Source organism: Heptranchias perlo, chromosome 21 (assembly GCF_035084215.1).
Source record: "Heptranchias perlo isolate sHepPer1 chromosome 21, sHepPer1.hap1, whole genome shotgun sequence".
NCBI lineage: Eukaryota > Metazoa > Chordata > Chondrichthyes > Hexanchiformes > Hexanchidae > Heptranchias > Heptranchias perlo.
The window spans coordinates 19,079,386-19,100,464 of NC_090345.1; the positions used below are offsets into that span (position 1 = coordinate 19,079,386).

General features: G+C 44.1%; 1 protein-coding gene across 2 annotated transcripts in view; it reads left to right on the top strand.

The window, feature by feature from the left end:
* Positions 1 to 21,079, top strand: part of dclre1a (DNA cross-link repair 1A (PSO2 homolog, S. cerevisiae)) — a 55,736-nt gene that overhangs the window by 6,233 nt on the left and 28,424 nt on the right. For both annotated transcript variants that reach the window (XM_068002181.1, XM_068002182.1), the window contains exon 2: positions 18,968 to 20,617. In XM_068002181.1, coding sequence (XP_067858282.1) covers positions 18,968 to 20,617 — 1,650 coding nt within the window. The remainder of the gene's footprint in view (positions 1 to 18,967; positions 20,618 to 21,079) is intronic.

Genomic DNA, 21,079 nt, shown 5'->3' on the forward strand with positions numbered 1-21,079 from the left:
AATTCATGCATTATGTGTCATCTCTTGGTACAAATGGTACTTTTTACAGACTTAAAGGATGGTTCTTATAGGATTCTTCTTATAGGATTCAGCAAAGACACTAGGTGGTTAAAGTGAAAATTAGTTCCTGACTTGGAAAGAGAATATCGTAGGTCAAAAGACCAGAGCGAACAGATGTTCATGGTATCCATGCCTCCCACTCTCCATGATGAAGTTAAAGGTTTATCAAAGCTGTACAAAGTGTATGTGTGATAGCTTTTCTGTACTTACCAGATGTTTGTTTTGTACATATTTAAGTTTTTGTACCTATTGGACAGATAAATGTTTGTGAAGATGTATTATATCATGTGTGAACAAATTGTCATTGTTTATGAGTATATGAGGATTTGTATGCATTCTTGGACATTTTTCCAGCATTTACACATATAAAGGGAGTGGTGGGAGGTGTTGTTCTTAGACTTCAATACTCAAGGAAAAACACCCATTCTTTTTGACTTTGTAAATTGCTGGTTAATAAATTAAAAATTATATGTAAAAGTTAAATATGGAATTTTCCCAGTTTTTTATTTTTGTAAGGTAATACAAATTATAAAAGCAATGAATCATCCCAAATGGCAAAAGGAAAAATAGGACATTTACCATTTAAGTATGCTTTAAATTTTAATTGAAAAGAAGATCCTGTGCTAAAATAATAAAGGAACAATTTGATGGTTTCTAATTGATTGTTTCATTACTTTGAACATTGATCATTACTAAAGGAGACTTACATTTCAGGATTTTTAGAATTATTTTGCTACAGAAAGGATTTGAAAATAGGGTTTTTTTTCATTTTAGCAAAGGTTTTAAACGAAAAGCCACCCGACAACAGGTGTCTAAATTGCTAAATGGAAGTTGTTTTCCCCGGACAATGAACAATTTGTTACCTTGTCTTGATAATCGAAGAACAGCCCACACCTATTGTATTGGAAAGCCCTTTAATCTCGTCTGTCTGGGAAGAGAAATAAATACTGACAGGCTTTTTGGAAAGAAAAAGAGGCTGAGAGGGCAGTCAAACTTGGGAAACAGAGACGTTGCAGGGTAGAGAGGCCCCAGAATAGGCAGGCTCAGAGAAAGACAGGACGAAAGGAGGTGCTGCCAAGGGCTACAGGCCAGAATGCAGAGGAGTTCTTCTGTTTAGATTAAGTAAGATAACCCACAGATGTGGGGACGTGTAGCTGTTCATTATATTATTATGCAAAAACAAGTTGTATTGATTGAAATGAATCCGATCATAACTATTGCTCTGTATGTTCGCCTGATGTGATATAAAGCAGCTAAACGATTCGAATCAAACGTTGTTTCATTAAATGTGGTCTGCCTTCAGAGAAATTGAAGAAATGAGTTGTGCAAAAGGCACAGATATTGAGTTCAGGTCACAAGGTGGTACTATTGTTGCAATCCCAGGCCGTACTATTGTACAAATAGGGCAGTGCGAGTCATCTCCTCTAAAATTAAGACGCTCAGTCAAGTTAAGGGAGAGACTGATGCCACTGAACACGGTTTTATGAAAGGGAAATCGTGATTGGCAAATCTATTAGAGTTTTTTGAGGGTATAACTAGCAGGGTAGATAAGAGGGAACCAGTTGATGTTGTATATTTGGATTTTCAAAAGGCATTTGATAAGGTGCCACATACAAGATTAGGGCTCATGGGATTGGGAGTAATATATTAGCATGGATTGAGGATTGGTAAACGGACAGAAAACAGAGTAGGAACAAATGGATCATTTTTGGGTTGGCAGATTGTAACTAGTGGGATGCCGCAGGGATTGGTGCTTGGGCCTCAGCTGTTTACAATCTATATTAATGACTTAGATGAAGGGACCGAGTGCAATGTATCCAAGTTTGCTGACGATACAAAACTAGGTGGGAAAGTAAGCTGTGAGGAGGACGCAAAGAGTCTGCAAAGGGATATCGACAGGTTAAGTGAGTGGGCAAGAAGTTGGCAGATGGAGTGTAATGTGGGGAAATGTGAGGTTATTCACTTTGGTAGGAAGAATAGAAAAATAAAACATTTTTTAAATGGTGAGAAACTATTAAATGTTGGTATTCAGAGGGATTTGGGTGTCCTTGTACATGAAACACAGAAAATGAACATGCAGGTACAGCAAGCAATTAAGAAGGCAAATGGTATGTTGGCCTTTATTGCAAGGGGCTCAGAGTACAAGAGTAAGGAAGTTTTGCTGCAATTGTATAGGGCTTTGGTGAGACCACACCTAGAGAACTGTGTGCAATTTTGGTCTCCTTACCTAAGGAAGGATATACTTGCCTTAGAGGTGTTGCAACGAAGGTTCACTAGATTGATTCCTGGGATGAGAGGGTTATCCTCTGAGGAAAGATTGAGTGGTGTGGGCCGATACTCTCTGGAGTTTAGAAGAATGAGAGGTGATCTCATTGAACCATAAGATTCTAAGAGGCCGTGACAGGGTAGATGCTGAAAGGATGCTTCGCCTAGCTGGAGAGTCTAGAACTAGGGGACAGAGTCTCAGGATAAGGGATCGGACATTTAGGACTGAGATGAGGAGGAACTTGTCCACTCAGAGGGTTGTGAATATTTGGAAATTTCTATCCCAGAGGTCTGTAGAAGCTCAGTCATTGAGTATATTCAAGACTGAGATTGATAGATTTTTAGACTCCAAGAGAATCAAGGGATATGGGGATCGGGCGGGAAAGTGGAGATGAGGTCGAAGATCAACCATGATCTTATTGAATGGTGGAGCAGTCTCAAGGGGCAGTATGGCCTACTTCTGCTTCTATTTCTCATATTCTTGGAAGGTATCTATGGTAGACCCCAATTTACCACGGATATACAGCAATGTGAAATTTATCTTGATTGCTTTTTGGTTTGCTAGCAGATCTCCTGTGGTGTTATTTCAAATAAGTACTTTCCTGGCTATTCATTGTTATCATTCCTCAGCGATGCCTTTGTCATTGCTGGGCAGAAGGAAGGGGCAGTGCCTACATAGCAAATTCTGCATGCTCTGAATTGTCAGTCTTACTGTTAATCATTTAAAAATTCTGGGAATTGTAGGCACATATGCATTTTTTTGTACGCTTTGCAATTTTTTATGCCTTTATTATGTTAGAAACCATATTTCCAACATTGTTTTTGAACTTAGTGAGAATCCAAGATGGCGGCCAAAGGGATTTTCAAAAAATATTTATAGTCATTTAATTAGTTCCATTTCTTTTACAGTGTTTTTTTATGATTGCTCATTGTTGATTGTTTTCATATATTCTTAGTCATTTTTCGTTGAAAGTCTAAGCATCTCCTTGCTTCTAAAATGGGTGCCTAAGGGTCCAGTATGGTGGACGACGTGCACCTGCTCATTCCGCAACGGAAGTGTGCCTCCCATCATATTGGTTAGGGCTGCTTAGTAGCTGTCCAGGACACGTGCCTGAAACTGGCATTAGGCCCATTGCATACACAAATCGGGGGCCTATGCCTGTTTCAAGCCCCTTTGCCAAATTGATCTGCAAGTGACCACTGCATGCACTGTACGTGCTGTGGTCGGTTTCTTCAGGCGCTCAGCAGCCAAGCCACTGTTCCTAAAGAGACCGCTGAAGGCTGTCACTCAAAAAATAAGTTTAACATTTTTTGTTTACCTTATTGTGGAGCCAGGAGGAGCAGGAATGACCTCAGGGATCCTCATTAAAACCACGGGCTGATGCTGGCCACCGCTCGCCCCCTGCCCTTAGCCAGCATCTGAACAAGCTGATCTTGCTGCCTCTGTCAGGACTGATGCCCGCAGCTCGCTGCTTTATCCTAATGAGGCCAGCGGACTAATTTGCCGGAGTTCTGCCAGCCTCATTAGGTATGGTACCAGGATTGGGGCCCGACTCAGGTGTGATCCATTTTCTAGGCCAAAAGCCTTAACCGGTATGTAATATGTATAGTCTATTATTTTTGTATTCTCTGCCTACATGTGTCTTCTGTTCGGTCTCACACGCAGCTGCTCTGTTTTACAAAAAGCACTCATCATAAACTTTACCTCAATAAGGCTTTTGAAATTTGTCATCTGGCTTCTCTACAAATAATTATGGAAAAACAACAAAGTACATAGTGTTGGAGCCTGAAGAGAAACATTTTTCTCATTGGGCTGACTCAATGCTACTGATGCATTCTGGGATATTGCACACACTGCATATGTAGGATATACCTTCAGCTTACAGAGTCGAAACTCTGGACAAAAGTATTGGCTCCGAAAATAATTGGGACGGTGATGGGGAGCGTGGTAGCACGTGGAAAACCCGGCAGGGCTGGGGACGTGGATGCCCTGTCGATCTTAATGGCAGGGCCTCATTTAAATAAGATGCTGCAGTCTCCCACCTGACAGCTGGCCAGATTGACAGCCTGGCAGGCGGGAGCACAAGTAAGCGGCAGGAGGCCGCAGCTGGGGATCCGTGGGGATGGTCCCCAGTAGTTGGTGGGGGGGGTGGTGGGGGGAGCTTGAGGCCGCAATCGGGAGGAGGGTTGGAGCGTTAGAGATTGGGAGGGGTGGGAGGCTGAGAGGTCGGAGTCGCGTTCGGGGGTGGGGGTGATAGCCCAGCTTAAGGGAGGCCCAAAGCTTCCTTGTGAGGCCCAGAGGCGTATTCCTGCACCTCCTGGCCCACAAAAAAAGCTGAACAATAAATTTAAAACTTACCTTCTGGGCCTCTTCTGGCCCAGGATCTGTCTCCCGACATGTTTTGCCTGACGGGGAACCCGACACTGCCCCCACCTCAGGCCTCAGGTTGATATTGCAGATCGGGTCCTGATGACATCATCAAACCAGATCTGTATATTTAAAACAGGATTCCGCTTCCTGCTGGTGTCCTGCTCGTCTGCTCAAAAGAGCAGGTTAATATGGGGACACTGCTGGAAGGAAGCGGGATCGGTGGAGGTAAGTGACTCCCATTATTTTAACTGCCCGCCTGCCTGTTTCCGCCAGGTGGGACCAGTTAAAATCGGGGCTATTAAGTCTAACTCCAAGTGATCAACTTTATGAAAGTATTAAAAGACAATTTAATATGTGCTCAATGTTTTTACTTAGTTTAAAACTTCATTTTGGACATTAGAAATTTCAGTTTCTGAGGAAAAAACAAGAGATAGTGTTTTTTTCCCAAATAATGTTTTGATTGGTTCACCTTCTCATCTCTTCTAATGGTAGGTTCTCCTGACTAGTCTACCCCATCAGCCCTCATTTGCTGCTGTTTTATCTTGAGCCAACAAAGTGCGACAGAAAACGTGCAATAGTAAAAATGCGACTGACAGAAAAATACATGACAGTTACAAGAAGTGAGTGTTGCCTTTTCAAAAAGGCAGGCTGGGTGTAGAATGTGGGAGGGGTGCATTTCTCCACTGAAAGACTTTGTAGAAGATATTTCCAAGTCTAAAAGCAATGGAAGAGCTGGGGAGTTATAGCTGTGCTGAGAAGTTAGGGCTTTTTCAGTAGAGCTGAGAAAATTAAGGGGTGACCTGCTTAGAGGTTTTGAAGGGTTATGATAAAGTAAGTAATGATAGATTGTAAGTGCAATCTTTGCATCCTATGCCACATTCCGTCAGTTGATTCTACCTTGTTCATTCAAAACTGAATTAGCAAATCTTCTTATTCACCTGCTATCTAATACCGTATAGTTCATTTAACTCTGGCATAGCATTCCTTAATAGGCTTTGTAGGAAATATTGCAAATTTGAATCTGTCACCAGCAGTTGGCTCATTATCATCTGTCACCCAAAGTGATGTAGAGGGACTCGAGATCAATTGGGGTAGAGGATCTCCAAGAAAAAAGAAAAATGTATACTCACTGGAGGAATGAAGGTTCACTGTATTTTAGATTTTTTTTTAAAGTTCCTTTTTAAAAAAGAATTGGAATTGTGGTACAGTTAGTTGCCTAAAACCTGCAGTCTTTTGCAATATACATTTGCAAAAGATATGCCATTTAGTGTTAAGTTTAAAAAATGCATCTTTAGGATTTTCTGGAAGATTTGTAGTTTAGTCCCATATGCTTCATTTTGTAATATTTATCTGCTCTTCATTTTTCTGATGAAACACATTGGGAAGCTTACTTTACTACTAGACTTATGAAGCAATTCTGAAAGCCCCCCGCTTCATCCAGAGATTTAAATCTAGTTGTACAGAACTGTCACACTATTAAACAAATATAATGAGAAGTTCTATGGAAAACTCTGATATGACTTTAATTTTAATCCAAAAGGGCTGAGTGATCTTCATGTTTTCCATCATTACAGAGTGAGAGCATTCTAGATTTTAGCAAGCAGTGCAATTGATGTCTGCTGTTATAGTTTTTTGTAAACAATTTTACAACACCAATTTATAGTCCAGCAATTTTATTTTAAATTCACAAGCTTTCGGAGATTTTCTCCTTCCTCAGGCAAATGTTTCAAGAGCTCCTTGAAGCCTACGCATTTATACATATTGAACAATACATGGTGTTTACAGACTGCCCCTGCAACTGCCCGTTGCCAAGGCAATCACCGTGTTCAGACAGAGAGGTGTCACCTGCAGAACCCCCGAATACACATTCAACAAAAAAACAAACAGGGAAAAAAAACAGAGAAAAAAAACACAGAGAGAGGCAGAAACATCCGGAAGGCAGAGAGAGCCAGCAAATGACCCATTATATTAAAAACAGATAACATTTGTTCGCTGGTGGGGTAACGTGTAGCGTGACATGAACCCAAGATCCCGGTTGAGGCCGTCCTCATGGGTGCGGAACTTGGCTATCAATTTCTGCTCGACGATTTTGCGTTGTCGTGTGTCTCGAAGGCCGCCTTGGAGTACGCTTACCCGAAGGTCGGTGGATGAATGTCCATGACTGCTGAAGTGTTCCCCGACTGGGAGGGAACCCTCCTGTTTGGCGATTGTTGCGCGGTGTCCGTTCATCCGTTGTCGCAGCGTCTGCATGGTCTCGCCAATGTACCATGCTCTGGGGCATCCTTTCCTGCAACGTATGAGGTAGACAACGTTGGCCGAGTCACAGGAGTATGAACCATGCACCTGGTGGGTGGTGTCATCTCGTGTGATGGTGGTATCTGTGTCGATGATCTGGCATGTCTTGCAGAGGTTACCGTGGCAGGGTTGTGTGGCGTCGTGGACGCTGTTCTCTTGAAAGCTAGGTAGTTTGCTGCGAACGATGGTCTGTTTGAGGTTGGGTGGCTGTTTAAAGGCGAGTAGTGGAGGTGTGGGGATGGCCATAGCGAGGTGTTTGTCCTCATTGATGACATGTTGAAGGCTGCGGAGAACATGGCGTTTTTGCAATCTCTCTCATAGTTTTTGCAATCAAAAACATAGTTTTTGCAATCTCTCTCATTTACTAGCCTTTTTTTAAAATGATCTTCAGTTGTTTTATTTTCTTTCCATTATTTGTCCCTGCATCTTTAGCTTTTCCTAGCCTAAAATAGAACAGACATGAAAAATATGTAGTCAAATAGGAGAAAACTTGATAACGAGGTATCCTCTTGATCAGCCTTGGCTCATTAGTAGCACTCTTGCCTGAGTCAGAAGGTTGTGGGTTCAAGTCCCACTCCAGAGATTTGAGCACAAAATCCAGACTGACACTCCAGTGTCATTGCTGCACTGTCGGAGGGGCCATCTTCCGGATGAGTCGTTAAACCGAGGCCCCATCTGCCCTCTCAGGTGGACGTAAAAGATCCCACAGCACTATTCGAAGAGGAGCTGGGGAGTTCTCCCCAGTCAGAAACAGGAGAATTTATAATGGGAAACAGGGAAATGGCAGAGCAATTAAACAAATACTTTGATTCTGTCTTCATGGAAGAGGACACAAATAACTTCCCAAAAATGCTAGGGAACCAAGGGACTAGTGAGAAGGAGGAACTAAAGGAAATTAGTATTAGTAAAAAAATAGTGCTGGAGAAATTAATGGGACTGAAAGCCGATAAATCCCCAGGAACTGATAATCTGCATCCCAACGTACTAAAAGAGGTAGCCATGGAAAAAGTGGATGCCATTAGTTGTCATCTTCCAAAATTCTATAGATTATGGAACAGTTCCTGCAGATTGGAGGGTGGCAAATGTAACCCCACTATTTTAAAAAGGAGGGAGAGAGAAAACAGGGAACTATAGACTGGTTAGCATAATATCAGGGAACATGCTAGAGTCTATTTTAAAGGATGTGATAACAGGACACTTAGAAAATATCAATGGGATTAGACAAAGTCAACTTGGATTTATGAAAGGGAAATCATGTTTGACAAACCTACTGGAGTTTTTTGAGGATGTAACTGGTAGAATAGATAAGGGAGAACCAGTGGATGTGGTTTATTTGGATTTTCAGAAGGCCTTTGATAAAGTCCCAATAAGAGGTTAATGTGCAAAATTAAAGCACATGGGATTGGTGGTAATATACTGGCATGGATTGAAAATTGGTTAACAGACAGGAAACGGAGAGTAAGAATAAATGGTTCTTTTTCGAGGTGGCAGGCAGTGACTAGTGGGGTACCGCAGGGATCAGTGCTTGGGCCCCAGCTATTCACAATATATAGCAATGATTTGGATGAGGGAACCAAATGTAATATTTCCAAGTTTGCTGACGACACAAAACTAGGTGGGATCGTGAGTTGTGAGGAGGATGCAAAGAGGCTTCAAGGCGATTTAGACAAGTTGAGTGAGTGAGTGGGCAAATACATGGCAGATGCAGTATAATGTGGATAAATGTGAAGTTATCCACTTCGGAAGGAAAAACATAAAGGCAGAGTATTATTTAAATGGTGATAGATTGGGGAATGTTGATGTACAAAGGGACCTGGGTGTCCTTGTACACCAGTCACTGAAAGCAAACATGCAGGTGCAGCAAGCATTTAGGAAGGCAAATGATATGTTGGCCTTCATTGCAAGAGGATTTGAGTATAGGAGCAATGATGTCTTACTGCAGTTATACAGGGCCTTGGTGAGACCACACCTGGAGTATTGTGTGCAGTTTTGGTCTCCTTACTTAAGAAATGATATACTTGCCATAGAGGGAGTGCAGCGAAAGTTCACCAGACTGATCCCTGGGATGGTAGGACTGTCATATGAGGAGAGATTGGGTCGACTTGGACTGTATACACTCAAGTTTAGAAGAATAAGAGGGGATCTCATTCAAACATATAAAATTCTGACAGGGCTAGACAGACTGGATGCAGGGAGGATGTTTCCCCTGGCTGGGGGGTCCAGAACGAGGGGTCACAGTCTCAGGATACGGGGTAGGACATTTAGGACTGAGATGAGGAGAAATGTCTTCACTCAGAGGGTGGTGAACCTGTGGAATTCTCTACCACAGAAGGCTGTGGAGGCCAAGTCACTGAATATATTTAAGAAGGAGCTAGATAGATTTCTAGACACAAAAGGCATCAAGGGGTATGGGGAGAGAGCGGGAATATGGTATTGAGATAGAGGATCAGCCATGATCATATTGAATGGCGGAGCAGGCTCGAAGGGCCGAATGGCCTACTCCTGCTCCTATTATCTATGTCTCTATGTATCCTTCAACCGACGTCACTAAAAACAGATTATCTGATTACCCTTCAAGGGGCCGTATTGCCTACCCCTGCTCCTATTTCTTATGTTTATATTATCTCATTGCAGTTTGTAGGACCTTGCCAAGTGCAAATTAGCTGCTGCGTCTCCTACATTACAACAGTGACTATACTTCAAAAATACTTCAATGGCTGTAAACGCTTTGGGACATCCTGAGGTGCTATATAAATGTAAATCTTTCTTTTTTATCAGCAATTCCTAGTTATGAAAGACCGCTGCACATTTGTGAGTTGTGAGTAGGGAAAGAGTTGCTGGAATCCTCTGATACACAGTGATGTACACTGTTAAATTATTGCAGAGAGATGGTCAATAAACCTCTACTTCATTGGCATAAATGTGGTAATCAAATCTCGTCTCATGCTGGTGTTGTACCCAACTGATAAGCATGATTGAGGTGCAATAAATAACATCATCCCATTTGTGCCAATTAGGTTATACTTATTGTATACAATGCATGATCCATTTTCTTCCAAAATTCAGAGTGTCACTGCATATAGGCGCTTTTGAGTTTTAGGGGAGACTATAGATCCAGTGAATGGGGTAAATATAACCTTACTCATCCAAAGTTATTATATACTCAAGAACATTATGACGAGGATGTAGTTAATAAACTTATTTCGGCTAATTGAATGGGTTTGAATCTGATTTATTCATCTATTCATGGGACTGAGAGACTTGCAAACCCAGGACCCCCTACTCTAATGAACAGCATTACTCATAGAAAAAATAGATACAGGTAACTTGAGAAGAGTAATGGTCAATTGATGTTCTAAAACTAAAATCAGAAAAATTTAAGTCATAGCAAAAATCAGACATATTGGCCCCGATATTACCAGGGAGGCGGAATGGCAGCGGGGGGGCGACTGGGCGTGTGGGTAACCCGCTCAGTAAAATCCATCCGTTCCCCAAGCGATCACGGGTAAATTGAAGGCACTTACAATGGCTTCCGGGTTTCCTGTAGTCAACCTGCGCAGCGGGCGGACTGCGCACCCGCATCACGGGCTGTCAGTTGGAGGAGCTCTATTTAAAGGAGCAATCCTCCAATGCTGCTCCTGCAACAAACAACCAAAAGTACAGAATGGAGCAGACCAGGGGAAAGGCTGCTCCCAGATTTACCGATGCCTCACTCCAGGTCCTACTGGATGGGGTGAGGAGGAGGAGGGATATTTTCTACCCAGCGGACAGGAGGAAGTGGCCTGTCTCTGCCACCAAGAAGGCCTGGCTCGAGGTGGCAGAGGAGGTCACCAGCAGCAGCAATGTCTCCCGCACATGGATCCAGTGCAGGAATCGCTTCAATGACTTTATTAGGTCAGCCAAAGTGAGTACACTTACTCGTTCTCCTACACTCCGTCTTCCACATCACCGCCCCCACCCCACAACTCCTTCTGCACTGCCAACACTATATCACATCACTCCTCACACCCACTCAAAGCTCATCCTTAACTTACCTGCACTTACTCACCACCCCAGTACTCATCCCACCACCACCACTCAACCCAATCGTAATACAATGTCTCATACTCACCCTCTGATGCATCTCTTTCACGGTCAGCCTCTCCCAAACCAATGCATTCAGCGGTTGGCCACGACACCATCCCTCACTCATGCCTCCCTACTTTCTCCCATTATAGAAGAAGAGAGCCCAGAATGCATGGTAGAGGGTGAAGACCGAAGGGGGGCTGCAACATCAGGTCGTCCTCACTGACGCGGTGCAGGAGGCTCTTGAACTAAGCCGCACCCTCACGTGCCTGTCCGTCGGGGACGCCGAGAATGCCACCTGACAAACGGCTAGAGACAGAACTTTAACATTCAGCACTCACAAAAGCAAATGATGTTAACATGCCTTGCCATCTTCAGCACCTCAACATCTGTCATTGTGATTAACATTGCCTTCTGTTCTCTTACAGGACCTTTAGCGACCGCCGTGATGGCGGAGGGCGATTCCTCAGAGAACCTGCTGGCCTCTGAGGGGGCACCGTCACATCTGAGCGAGCCATCCACCAGCGCAGATGCACACACCTTGGTGGGTCCCCGTCCTTGGTTAGTTGGGGCCCACGAGCAGACACTGGTGGCAGGGGCAGCTGTGGAGAGTCCGCCTCGGTGGGAGCACTCTTCTCCAGGCTCTGCTAAGCTGGATACAGATGCTGAACCCTGGGGGCCATCCTTTAAAAGGTGAATGATCGAGGGGCAGCAGCACATTTGTGAGATGCTGGAACAGGTGCCGCACGCACTCTCCACAATCGCTCAGAGGATGGAGGAGTCCAACTCCTGCATGAGTGGAATGGTGGCACAGGTACAGGAGGGAATCTCTGAGATACTGTCACAGGGACGTGAGGGCATCTCTGAGATAGTGTGGCGGGTAAGTGCAGGAATGTCTGCGATGGAGGGAAGGCTAGCCTCCATCGAGCTTCAAGCACGGCTCACCAATGAGTCCACTGAGGCCCTGACAACGGCCCTTCGGACTCAGGATGAGCAACTTTCTGCCGCCTTAAACGGGCAGGCAGATACTCTGGCACTGGCCTTAAAAGGCTTCACACATGTCCTCCAAACTGCCGTCCAGCAGGGTGGTAGGAGTGATGTGGGCCTGGCCCAGGAGAGGGATGATGGCTAAAGGGCACATGGAAGTGGGGACGCCACTCAAAGTGCTCCCACATCTTACCCGTTGCCCCCCTCTCAACCAGTACCCACAATGCTGCCTCCTCTCTAGGTGGCTGAGTCTGCCCCTGCACAGGTGCAGGTGGAGCAGTCTTTGGAGGGGCCCTCAGGGGCACTGAAACCCAGAGGGCGTAGGCCCAAAGCATCCAATCGGTCAGGGCATGAACAAGAGCAACCTGCCACTACCTCTGCTGCAGCCACAGGGGAAGCACCACGTAGGAGTACTCATAAGCATATGACAAAGGCTTTGTGAGCACAAAGAGGACGCACAAGGGTATTTGACAGTTTGTCATGTTTTTTATTTATATTTGATTTTTGTTAATGGCACATTAAATATTATTATTGTCACCACTACTGTCACGTCTTGGCCATTCTTGACTGGCTTTTGTAATAAGTCCCTTTCATGAGGTTCACCATGAACACCCACCTTGATGCCACCCATTGGGTCACCCTACAGTGGGTGTATGTGTAGTTGCACGACTATTTTGTGCCGGTGCCTGTGGCACAGCACTGTATTGGGGAGCTCCACATGGCGGAGGTGGACGGCGTGCCTAGCGAGGCTGGTGATGTTGCTCGACCTTGGATGAAGTGATGAATGCAGCTATGGCGCCCCCCCATCCTGACGGTGTAAGTTTGAGGGGGTCCGCAAAGTAGGTAAATGTGTTTGCACAGCAGAGTTTTGGGTATAAATTAAGAATTTTGAGTGGAAAGACAAAGGTGTTGCAGCCAAAACTTTGTCTGAAGTGACAGAGTGCCCTGCTGCAATACATGAGGTTTTCTCCCCACCTGTCAAATAATCCTTTGCATCTCCCACTGGTTGCTGGCTGAAACATGTCTGCTCCAACAGGGAGTGTTTCCCACAGCACGGGAAACATGCTGAGGATCCTTCAAAATTGCACCCTTGCCAAAATCTCTACTCAGAGGTCTATCAAGTATCTCAAGTATCTAAATAACTATGTGAAGTAGCATCCCGCCGGCTTTAATTGCCGGTGGGAGTCCTGCATGCGGGAGCTGCACACGCACCCGAACGCGTCACTGGGTAACCGGATGTCAGCAAGTTGGAGCCAAGCTCCGAACCTGCTCCGGGATTCCGCCATTTTAGGAGCCCAACGCACCCAATCAGCCATCTGAAAATCGGCCCCATTCTCTTACTCTACAGAATATGGGCCCAGAATTTCCTGAAATTAGCAGCAAAACAACAGCTTAATAATGGCACAATTTTCAGCACAAAATATCGTGAAAATTCAGGTATAACTGACTTATTCCCATTTTATGCTATGCCTGAATTTCCTCTATCTTTTACACCGATTCAGTGAAACCTCCGTCCAAACCCTGTGGTGTCCATTAACATAGATCCACTCCCCCATACAATGCAAATTTCCTGCATTTATGCTGGTTCTGAATTGGCATAAATTTATGCTGAAAATTTTAGGTGCACAGGGATCTGTGGTCACCTGATCTTGATGTAAGTCAGCAGCTCCAGCCTCGGAAGCTTTCTGGCTTGATCTCTGCATTCTCACATCGATTTCTGTTGCTTTTTTTTTTAGCTGCTTTCATTCAGAGATCTGCACTAAGTTTCATCATAATCTCTGAAGTTCAGATTTTTAGGAGGTCCATGCACCCCACGATTTCTGGAAGGAGTAATCACTAACAATGGCTTTTCTGTAAGGGATACCCTTCTTCACTATAATCATTGAAGAGGAGCAGCAGAGGTAGGAGGCCCAGAAAGTGAGGCGCCATGAATGGAGACACCACCTCACTCAATATTATCCCCCCAGAGAATGTAAAGGCGGCGCTTGTCATTTGAGGACAGGTCAAAGGAGCTGTATATCCGACGATTGCAATTTATCAAGGAAGCCATTGTCTGTTTCTGGGAGATGCTCTGCGATGACCTTGAGTAACATGCTGCAGGGTTTTAACAGTTGAAATGAAGGTCATCATGGCCCTGAACTTTTATGGTTCCTTCCAAGCAGTGACAGGGAGCTGCGAGGGCCTGCATTTGGCAAGTTACTGACGCCCTCTTCTGCAAGGCTGCGGAGCTAATCAAATATGGCACGTGCATGGCAGAACAAACGTGCGTGGCAGAGAGAGGGTCATACATTTTTACAGGCTCGCTGGCTTCCACAGAGGGCAAGAGTTATCAAATGTAACACACATACCACTCAAAACTCTGAATGAGAACCGTGTGAGTTAAGTCAATCAAAAGGGTTTCCATTCACTCAACGTGTAGAAAGTATGTGACACCCGACAGTGCATTTTGCACGTGAACGACCATCACGCGGAGAGCTGCCATGATACGTTCATCGTCAGCCACTCAGCTATCCTACACTTGTTCGGACATGAGAGGCGAGTTGACAGATGGATCTTGAGTGATAAGGCCATGGTTAAGGACACCACTTCGAGTCTCATAGAACACAGCAGAGGAGCGATAGAACCATGCCCACACAGCCACCAGGTGGTTGAAAGGACCCTCAGAGTTTGAGGGCTGCTTCAGGTGCCTGGATAGTTCTGGGGGTGTGCTACAATGCACGCTGGAAAAGGTGGCAAAGATTGTTGTGGTTTGTTGTGCTCTGCACAACTTCGCCTTGAGAGCAGGTCTGGGCCCAGACAAAGCAGAGGAGGAGCCCATTCAACCGGAAGATTCCAAGCTGCCAGAACCAAGGTGTGTTGCGCATCAGGATGAGTTGGCATTTCGAGGGGGTAGGGCTGTCAGTGGGCAGCTTGTGGTGGAGATGTTCACGGACTGACTGCCCCACAAGGACTGAACCTGTTGCTTGGGCCACCAGCAGCGGGATTGAATGAAAAAGAGTGACTATGGTTGGAGCATTCCTGGATGTTTGATCAAGTGACATTCTGACCACGTGACATCTACTAACGGTTGGGTCCCCTGTAGTTGAGTATCTTTGCTCGTCGTCTTGTGCCTGCAGCTGTTGTGCGAGAAGTTCCAACAATCAGTAGGCCACCCTTGAGCAGGCGAAGAAGAGAAACCGAGCCTGGGGAAGGGGGAAACCGAAGGTGGGGGAATAATTCGCAAAGGGAAACCAGAGATGAGAGGAACTTTCCACCAGTAAATAATAGTAGCTCACTGAAATTGCACCGATAACTAATAGTAATACTGGTAACACTCATATTCCTCTCTTAACCAACGGTGATAATAACTCACAGGTAGTCTATATGTAACTGGTAGCAATAGGAGTAACGCCCCGATAACTGGTAGTAATCATATAACCTGCTATAATCCAAAACTCTGTTGCCCGTACTCTAACTTGCACGAAGTCCCATTCACCCATCACCCCTATGCTTGCTGACATACGTTGGCTCCCGGTCCGGGAACGCATCAATTTTAAAATTCTCATCCTTGTGTTCAAATCCCTCCATGGCCTTGCCCCTCCCTATCTCTATAACCTCCTCCAGTCGTACAACCCTCCAAGATCTCTGCACTCCAAACATTTGTGCCTCTTGCACGTCCCCGATTTGAATCGTTCCACCATTGGTGGCCATGCCTTCAGCTGTCTAGGCCCTAAGCTCTGGAATTCCCTACCTAAACCTCTCTTCCTGTCTCTCCTCCTTTAAGACCCTCCTTAAAACCTACCCCTTTGACCTTACTAGTCCCAATATCTCCTTATGTGACATGGTGTCAAATTTTTGTTTGATAACGCTCCTGTGAAGCGCTTTGGGACGTTTTACAATGTTAAAAGTGCTATATAAATGCAAGTTGTTGTTTAATTCACCCTGAAACTACAGCCAGAATCCTCCTGCAATGTACAAGGTATGGTCAGGCTCCCCAGTCAATACCACTTTTAATGGGCCCCATTTCTCTCCCTGTCTCTTTGGACTGTAGTTTGGACTCAGGTTGTGTGTGAAGGTGACAACTCTGAATTGGGAATGTCAGTCAGAGCCAATCTGTACTTGGACTTCACAAGTCGAAACCATCCATCACAGACACCCGAACCAATCTAAGAGATTGCACAAAGGGTAGCAGGCTCAGTGTTTGTGTCACTTCTCGCAGGGCACATCATCCAATCCTCAGCTCAACACTAGCATTTCTAAACCACTCCCTGGGGTCGGACTCAATAACTGAGAGTTTTCATAGAAATTACAGAACAGGAGGAGGCCTTTCGTCCCCCGGAGCCTTTGCCGATGCTGGCGCTCTCTCCTGTAACCCCATTCCTCTCAGTCACTTTTATATTCCTCCTTTTCAAATATTTATCCCTTTCCATTTTAAATAGTGTTCTGGTCTCTACCTCAATAGCCACTTGTGGTGAAGCATCCCATGATCTAATAGCCCTCACTTCAAGAACCTTCCTCCTCCCTTCTTCACTGATTCTTCCAATGAGAATCCTCATGTCTCCATCCCTTTGATCCTCATTCGTCTACCCACTTTTTACCCACAGTAAAGTCTTCAGTTTTCGCTCAGCCCTTTACTGGCTGCTCCTCGCTCGGCGCCGCTCCCACTCAATACATTGATGATGCTGCTGCTCCCAGCACTGCAGGAAATGCTGGTCCCCACGATCACCCATTCTCCCTATCTCTCAAACCCCCATCCCCAGTCTCCCTCTCTCCTCCCCTGAAGCCTCAATCCCCTAACCTGCAGCCTTCCTCTCTACATATAGGAGCAGAAGTAGGCCATCCAGCCCCTCGAGCCCGCTCCGCCATTTGATAAAATCATGGCTGATCTGTGATCTAACTCCATATACCTGCCTTTGGCCCATATCCCTTAATACCTTTGGTTGGCAAAAAGCTATCTACCTCAGATTTAAAATTAGCAATTGGGCTAGCATCAATTGCCCTTTGCAGAAGAGAGTTCCAAACTTCTACCACCCTTTGTGTGTAGAAGTGTTTTCTGATCTCACTCCTGAAAGGTCTGGCTCTAATTTTTAGACTGTGCCCCCAGTCCTAGAATCCCCAACCAGCAGAAATAGTTTCTCTCTATCTATTCTATCTGTTCCCCTTAATATCTTATAAACTTCGATCAGATCACCCCTTAACCTTCGAAACTCTAGAGAATTCAATTTGTGTAATCTCTCCTCGTAACTTAACCCTTGAAGTCCGAGTATCATTCTAGTCAACCTACGCTGCACTCCCTCCAAGGCCAATATGTCCTTCCAAAGGTGTGGTGCCCAGAACTGCTCACAATACTCCAGGTGCGGTCTAACCAGGGTTTTGTATGGTTGTAGCATAACTTCTGCCCCCTTATACTCTAGTCCTCTAGATATAAAGGCCAGCATTCCATTAGTCTTATTGATTATTTTCTGCACCTGTTCATGACACTTCAATGATCTATATACCTGAACCCCTAAGTCCCTTTGGACATCCACTGTTTTTAACTTTTTACCATTTAGAAAGTACCCTGTTCTATCCTTTTTTGATACAAAGTGGATGACCTCACATTTGCCTACATTGAATTCTATTTGCCACAGTTTTGCTGTGCAAAGACAAACGGGAAGAAACATTAGGATAGCAGTCCATCACTGTGCCTACACTGTCATTGGAGGGTTGGTGTGCAACAGGTGAAAGTGCAAGGGGACCAAACTGGTATAGCAGTTCAGGGGTTTCTGCTAGTAGATTACTGATCATGAAGCTGTGTGAGCTCAGACCCTACGTTGTTGGGGGATAGAAGTTCCTTTTGACTTCAGTCTGAAGTGACTTGTGTGAGTTCTGCTGTCAGACAGTCTGGAGTGCAGTACTGCCCAAGATGGGCGAGAAATAAAGAGAGCATGGTGAGTGTCTTACCATCCCAGCTCTGGTAAGGTTGTTGAACTTCTTCCGGAACTCTTCCACCATCCTTGGGGTTGTGGCGGTGGCACTGTGGGAGAACCTTCACCACACGGACTGCAGCGGTTCAAGAAGGCTCCTCACCACCACCTTCTCAAGGGCAATTAGGAATGGGCAATAAATGCTGGCCTCGCCAGTGACACCCACATCCCATGAACGAATAAAAAAAAAACTCAGTGCCTCTGCTACCTCTCTCCAAGCCCCTTGGCTGACTGTGTATGTTAGCTTTGCCTGAGAGCTAGTCCTGCCTTTCCTCTATTTCAGCAAGGAGGGCCTGCAGGTCAGCCTCAGCAAAATTGCAGGCCCTCTTCCTACCAGCATTGGTCTCAAATTTGTTAGTCATCTGTGAGAAGGGAAATGCTGTTGAGACACTGGAAACTCTCTGGAAAAAGGAATTTAAAAAAAATAATTAAAGAGGGAGTGCTGTCTACTACTTACCTTGAACTCCCAAGCCTCTGAAGAAAGCTGCTCCACCTGAACTCTTTGGAGCCCCATTGGTTGCAGTTGAATCAGGCTGGTTTTTTTTATGGTGTTTCTTACATTCCAGAGTATTCAAATAAGGTTCACTGGAAATTTCAGTGTAAGTTGCCACCAATAAGATCAACATAAAAATGGGCATAAATTGGGTGTAACTTGCCAGTCACACTGTTGCAGGAAATTTCGCCCATGATGCTTAATTACAAAATTTAACCATTCGAATTTTCAAAGTGGAATTTTGTAGCATGCTTAAACAAAATGCTAACAAAAAATGTTTGATCAATAATGGCCGTTATCTTTAAGGAATGAAAACTACATGAGGGATCATTAGATCAAAGTAATTCCAAGTTTATTTAAAGCTACATAAATGAGAACATTGTTAATGTATTTTGGTCAGTACAGACAGATCTTTTTAAGACAAATTTCATTGCATATTAAACTGACCAGATCCCATAATAAATCTGTTCACTTTACTATTTTCAGAATGCCCAGATGGCTTGCTCTGTAACAATACAATTCCAAGACACTACAAACGCTATTCCCACTTGCTGCTTGCTGAAAATAGAGCTTTGGGCCAGAGTGATGTTCAATCCACATTTCTCAGTAGTACAGTGAGAGATGCCCTTGCAGTTTCATCAGACCTTAACAACAATCACCAATCCTTGCAGAACAGTCAATCTATCCAGATTGAAGGAAGTCTGACAAACCAAAATCAAAATGCCCTACTGTTCCTAAAATCTCCTACCATCAAAGCTACCAAGAAAAGCTCAAGAGCAACAAAAGGAAAGACTTCCCCTTCTGAAAAAGTTTTAAAGGGCAATGTGACAAGATTACAAATATCTTCACAGTCTGCAGCATCACCCGGTAACCGACACATAGGATTGCCTCATTCAGCATCACAATTAACACCAGAAGTAGAACTTGGGATTAATAAGGATGGATTGTTTAATGAGGCAACAATTAACAGTACAGTAATAGAGCTAAAGAGTTTCTCAGAAGATGAATCTACATTTTTTGTCCTTGCTTCAAATGCCAACTATAGTGAGGATGATATCAGTTACTCTCCACTTTGTAGTGATGATGAAATTCCAGATCAGAAGAGGTTATCTTTTACAAGGAAAAGATTGTTTCATGGTCAAACCATTAATCATAATTGTAAAAGTGAAGATGACACTTGTTCTGACTTTGGGAAGCTTAAGCACCATGGACAGGAGTTGGTTCACAAATCTAGTGGACTTAAGGACACTGTCATAACTGATGTTGAGGCTATTACTATTGATCCAGATTCTAGTCTATTAAATGACAGTGTTAATATTCCAACTAAAAATAGAAAAGGTATTGCAACACAACCACAACAGGCAAAAGCTGTATTATCAGCACATAACTGGATTCCATTGGATAAGAAGATTAAACAGGTGCATAATTGGCCCAAACCTAATTTAACAGGATCAAACTTGATTAAATTGGAACCAGTACACTCAAGTTCTGATAGTTTACTAGAGCCACTACAAATTAAACAGGAACCAAGTGAATCATTCCAGTTTACTCAGAGTGCTGTTGTGCAGGAACTTTGTGACTCCCAAACAAGAAAAGAGAAGAGAGATAATTCTAGCTGTCCCACAAAGACTTCATTGTCTGACACTCAGCACTCCTTAGTTTTGCCTTCATTGAATACCGTGAAACAGGGAAGCTCTTGTTCTAATACTCTTATTTCTTCACAAAGTGTTGGAGTTCAAAAGAGCAGAACAAAGACTTTGGAAATGGCATCACTGGGCTTATTGGGAAGAGACCCCATAAAAATCCCCAAGAGGAGTGCTGTAAATAAAGAATTAAAACAAACTGATATTGGAGTCTTCTTTGGGCTTAAACCAAAAATCAAAGAAGAATGTCCAAAAAGCACACCTCAAAGAAAAGCAAAGGAATTGATTTCAGAGGTTTCATATAATGAAAAACGACAAAAGCAAAGGAAGCGGAAAGTAGAAAGCTCTGTGGGTGATGAAGCTTGCACAGGCACTGTAGATAACCTTCAAACAGACCCAGGTGATGGACAACAAAGGAGAACAAAAAGGCAAAGAGCTGGAGTAAACACATATAAGAAAAATAAGCAGTGTCCTTTTTACAAGATGATTCCAGGTAAGCTATCTATTACATGAACATTGCTTTGCTCAAGACCAGTTTATTTTCTTTGGTAGCTAGGAGTCAAATTTTAAGTAAGTGTGTCATGGTATATTTGTGTAACATAGAAGAATGTAATTTTACATGTTTACCACTATTTCAGTAGTCAGAATCTACTTAAGTTCTTATTTTTAGGACCATTCCAACAAATCTAAAGTCACCTACAGTAGTTGCCAATTCCAGTACTAACTAACTACCCTTATACATGCCTAATGATAACATGCAAACAGCAGGAGTAACTTTTCAGATGCAAGTGAAATCAAGTACCGGTTAACTGTTAGATTAGACAAGACAGAGAAGATGTAAATTGTAGGGTGAAAGTTGGTGAAGGAGATTCGCCTCTCTCTCTCTCTCTCTCTCTCTCTCTCTCTCTCTCTCTCTCTCTCTCTCTCGCTCCCTTTCCCCCCCCCCCGCTCCCCC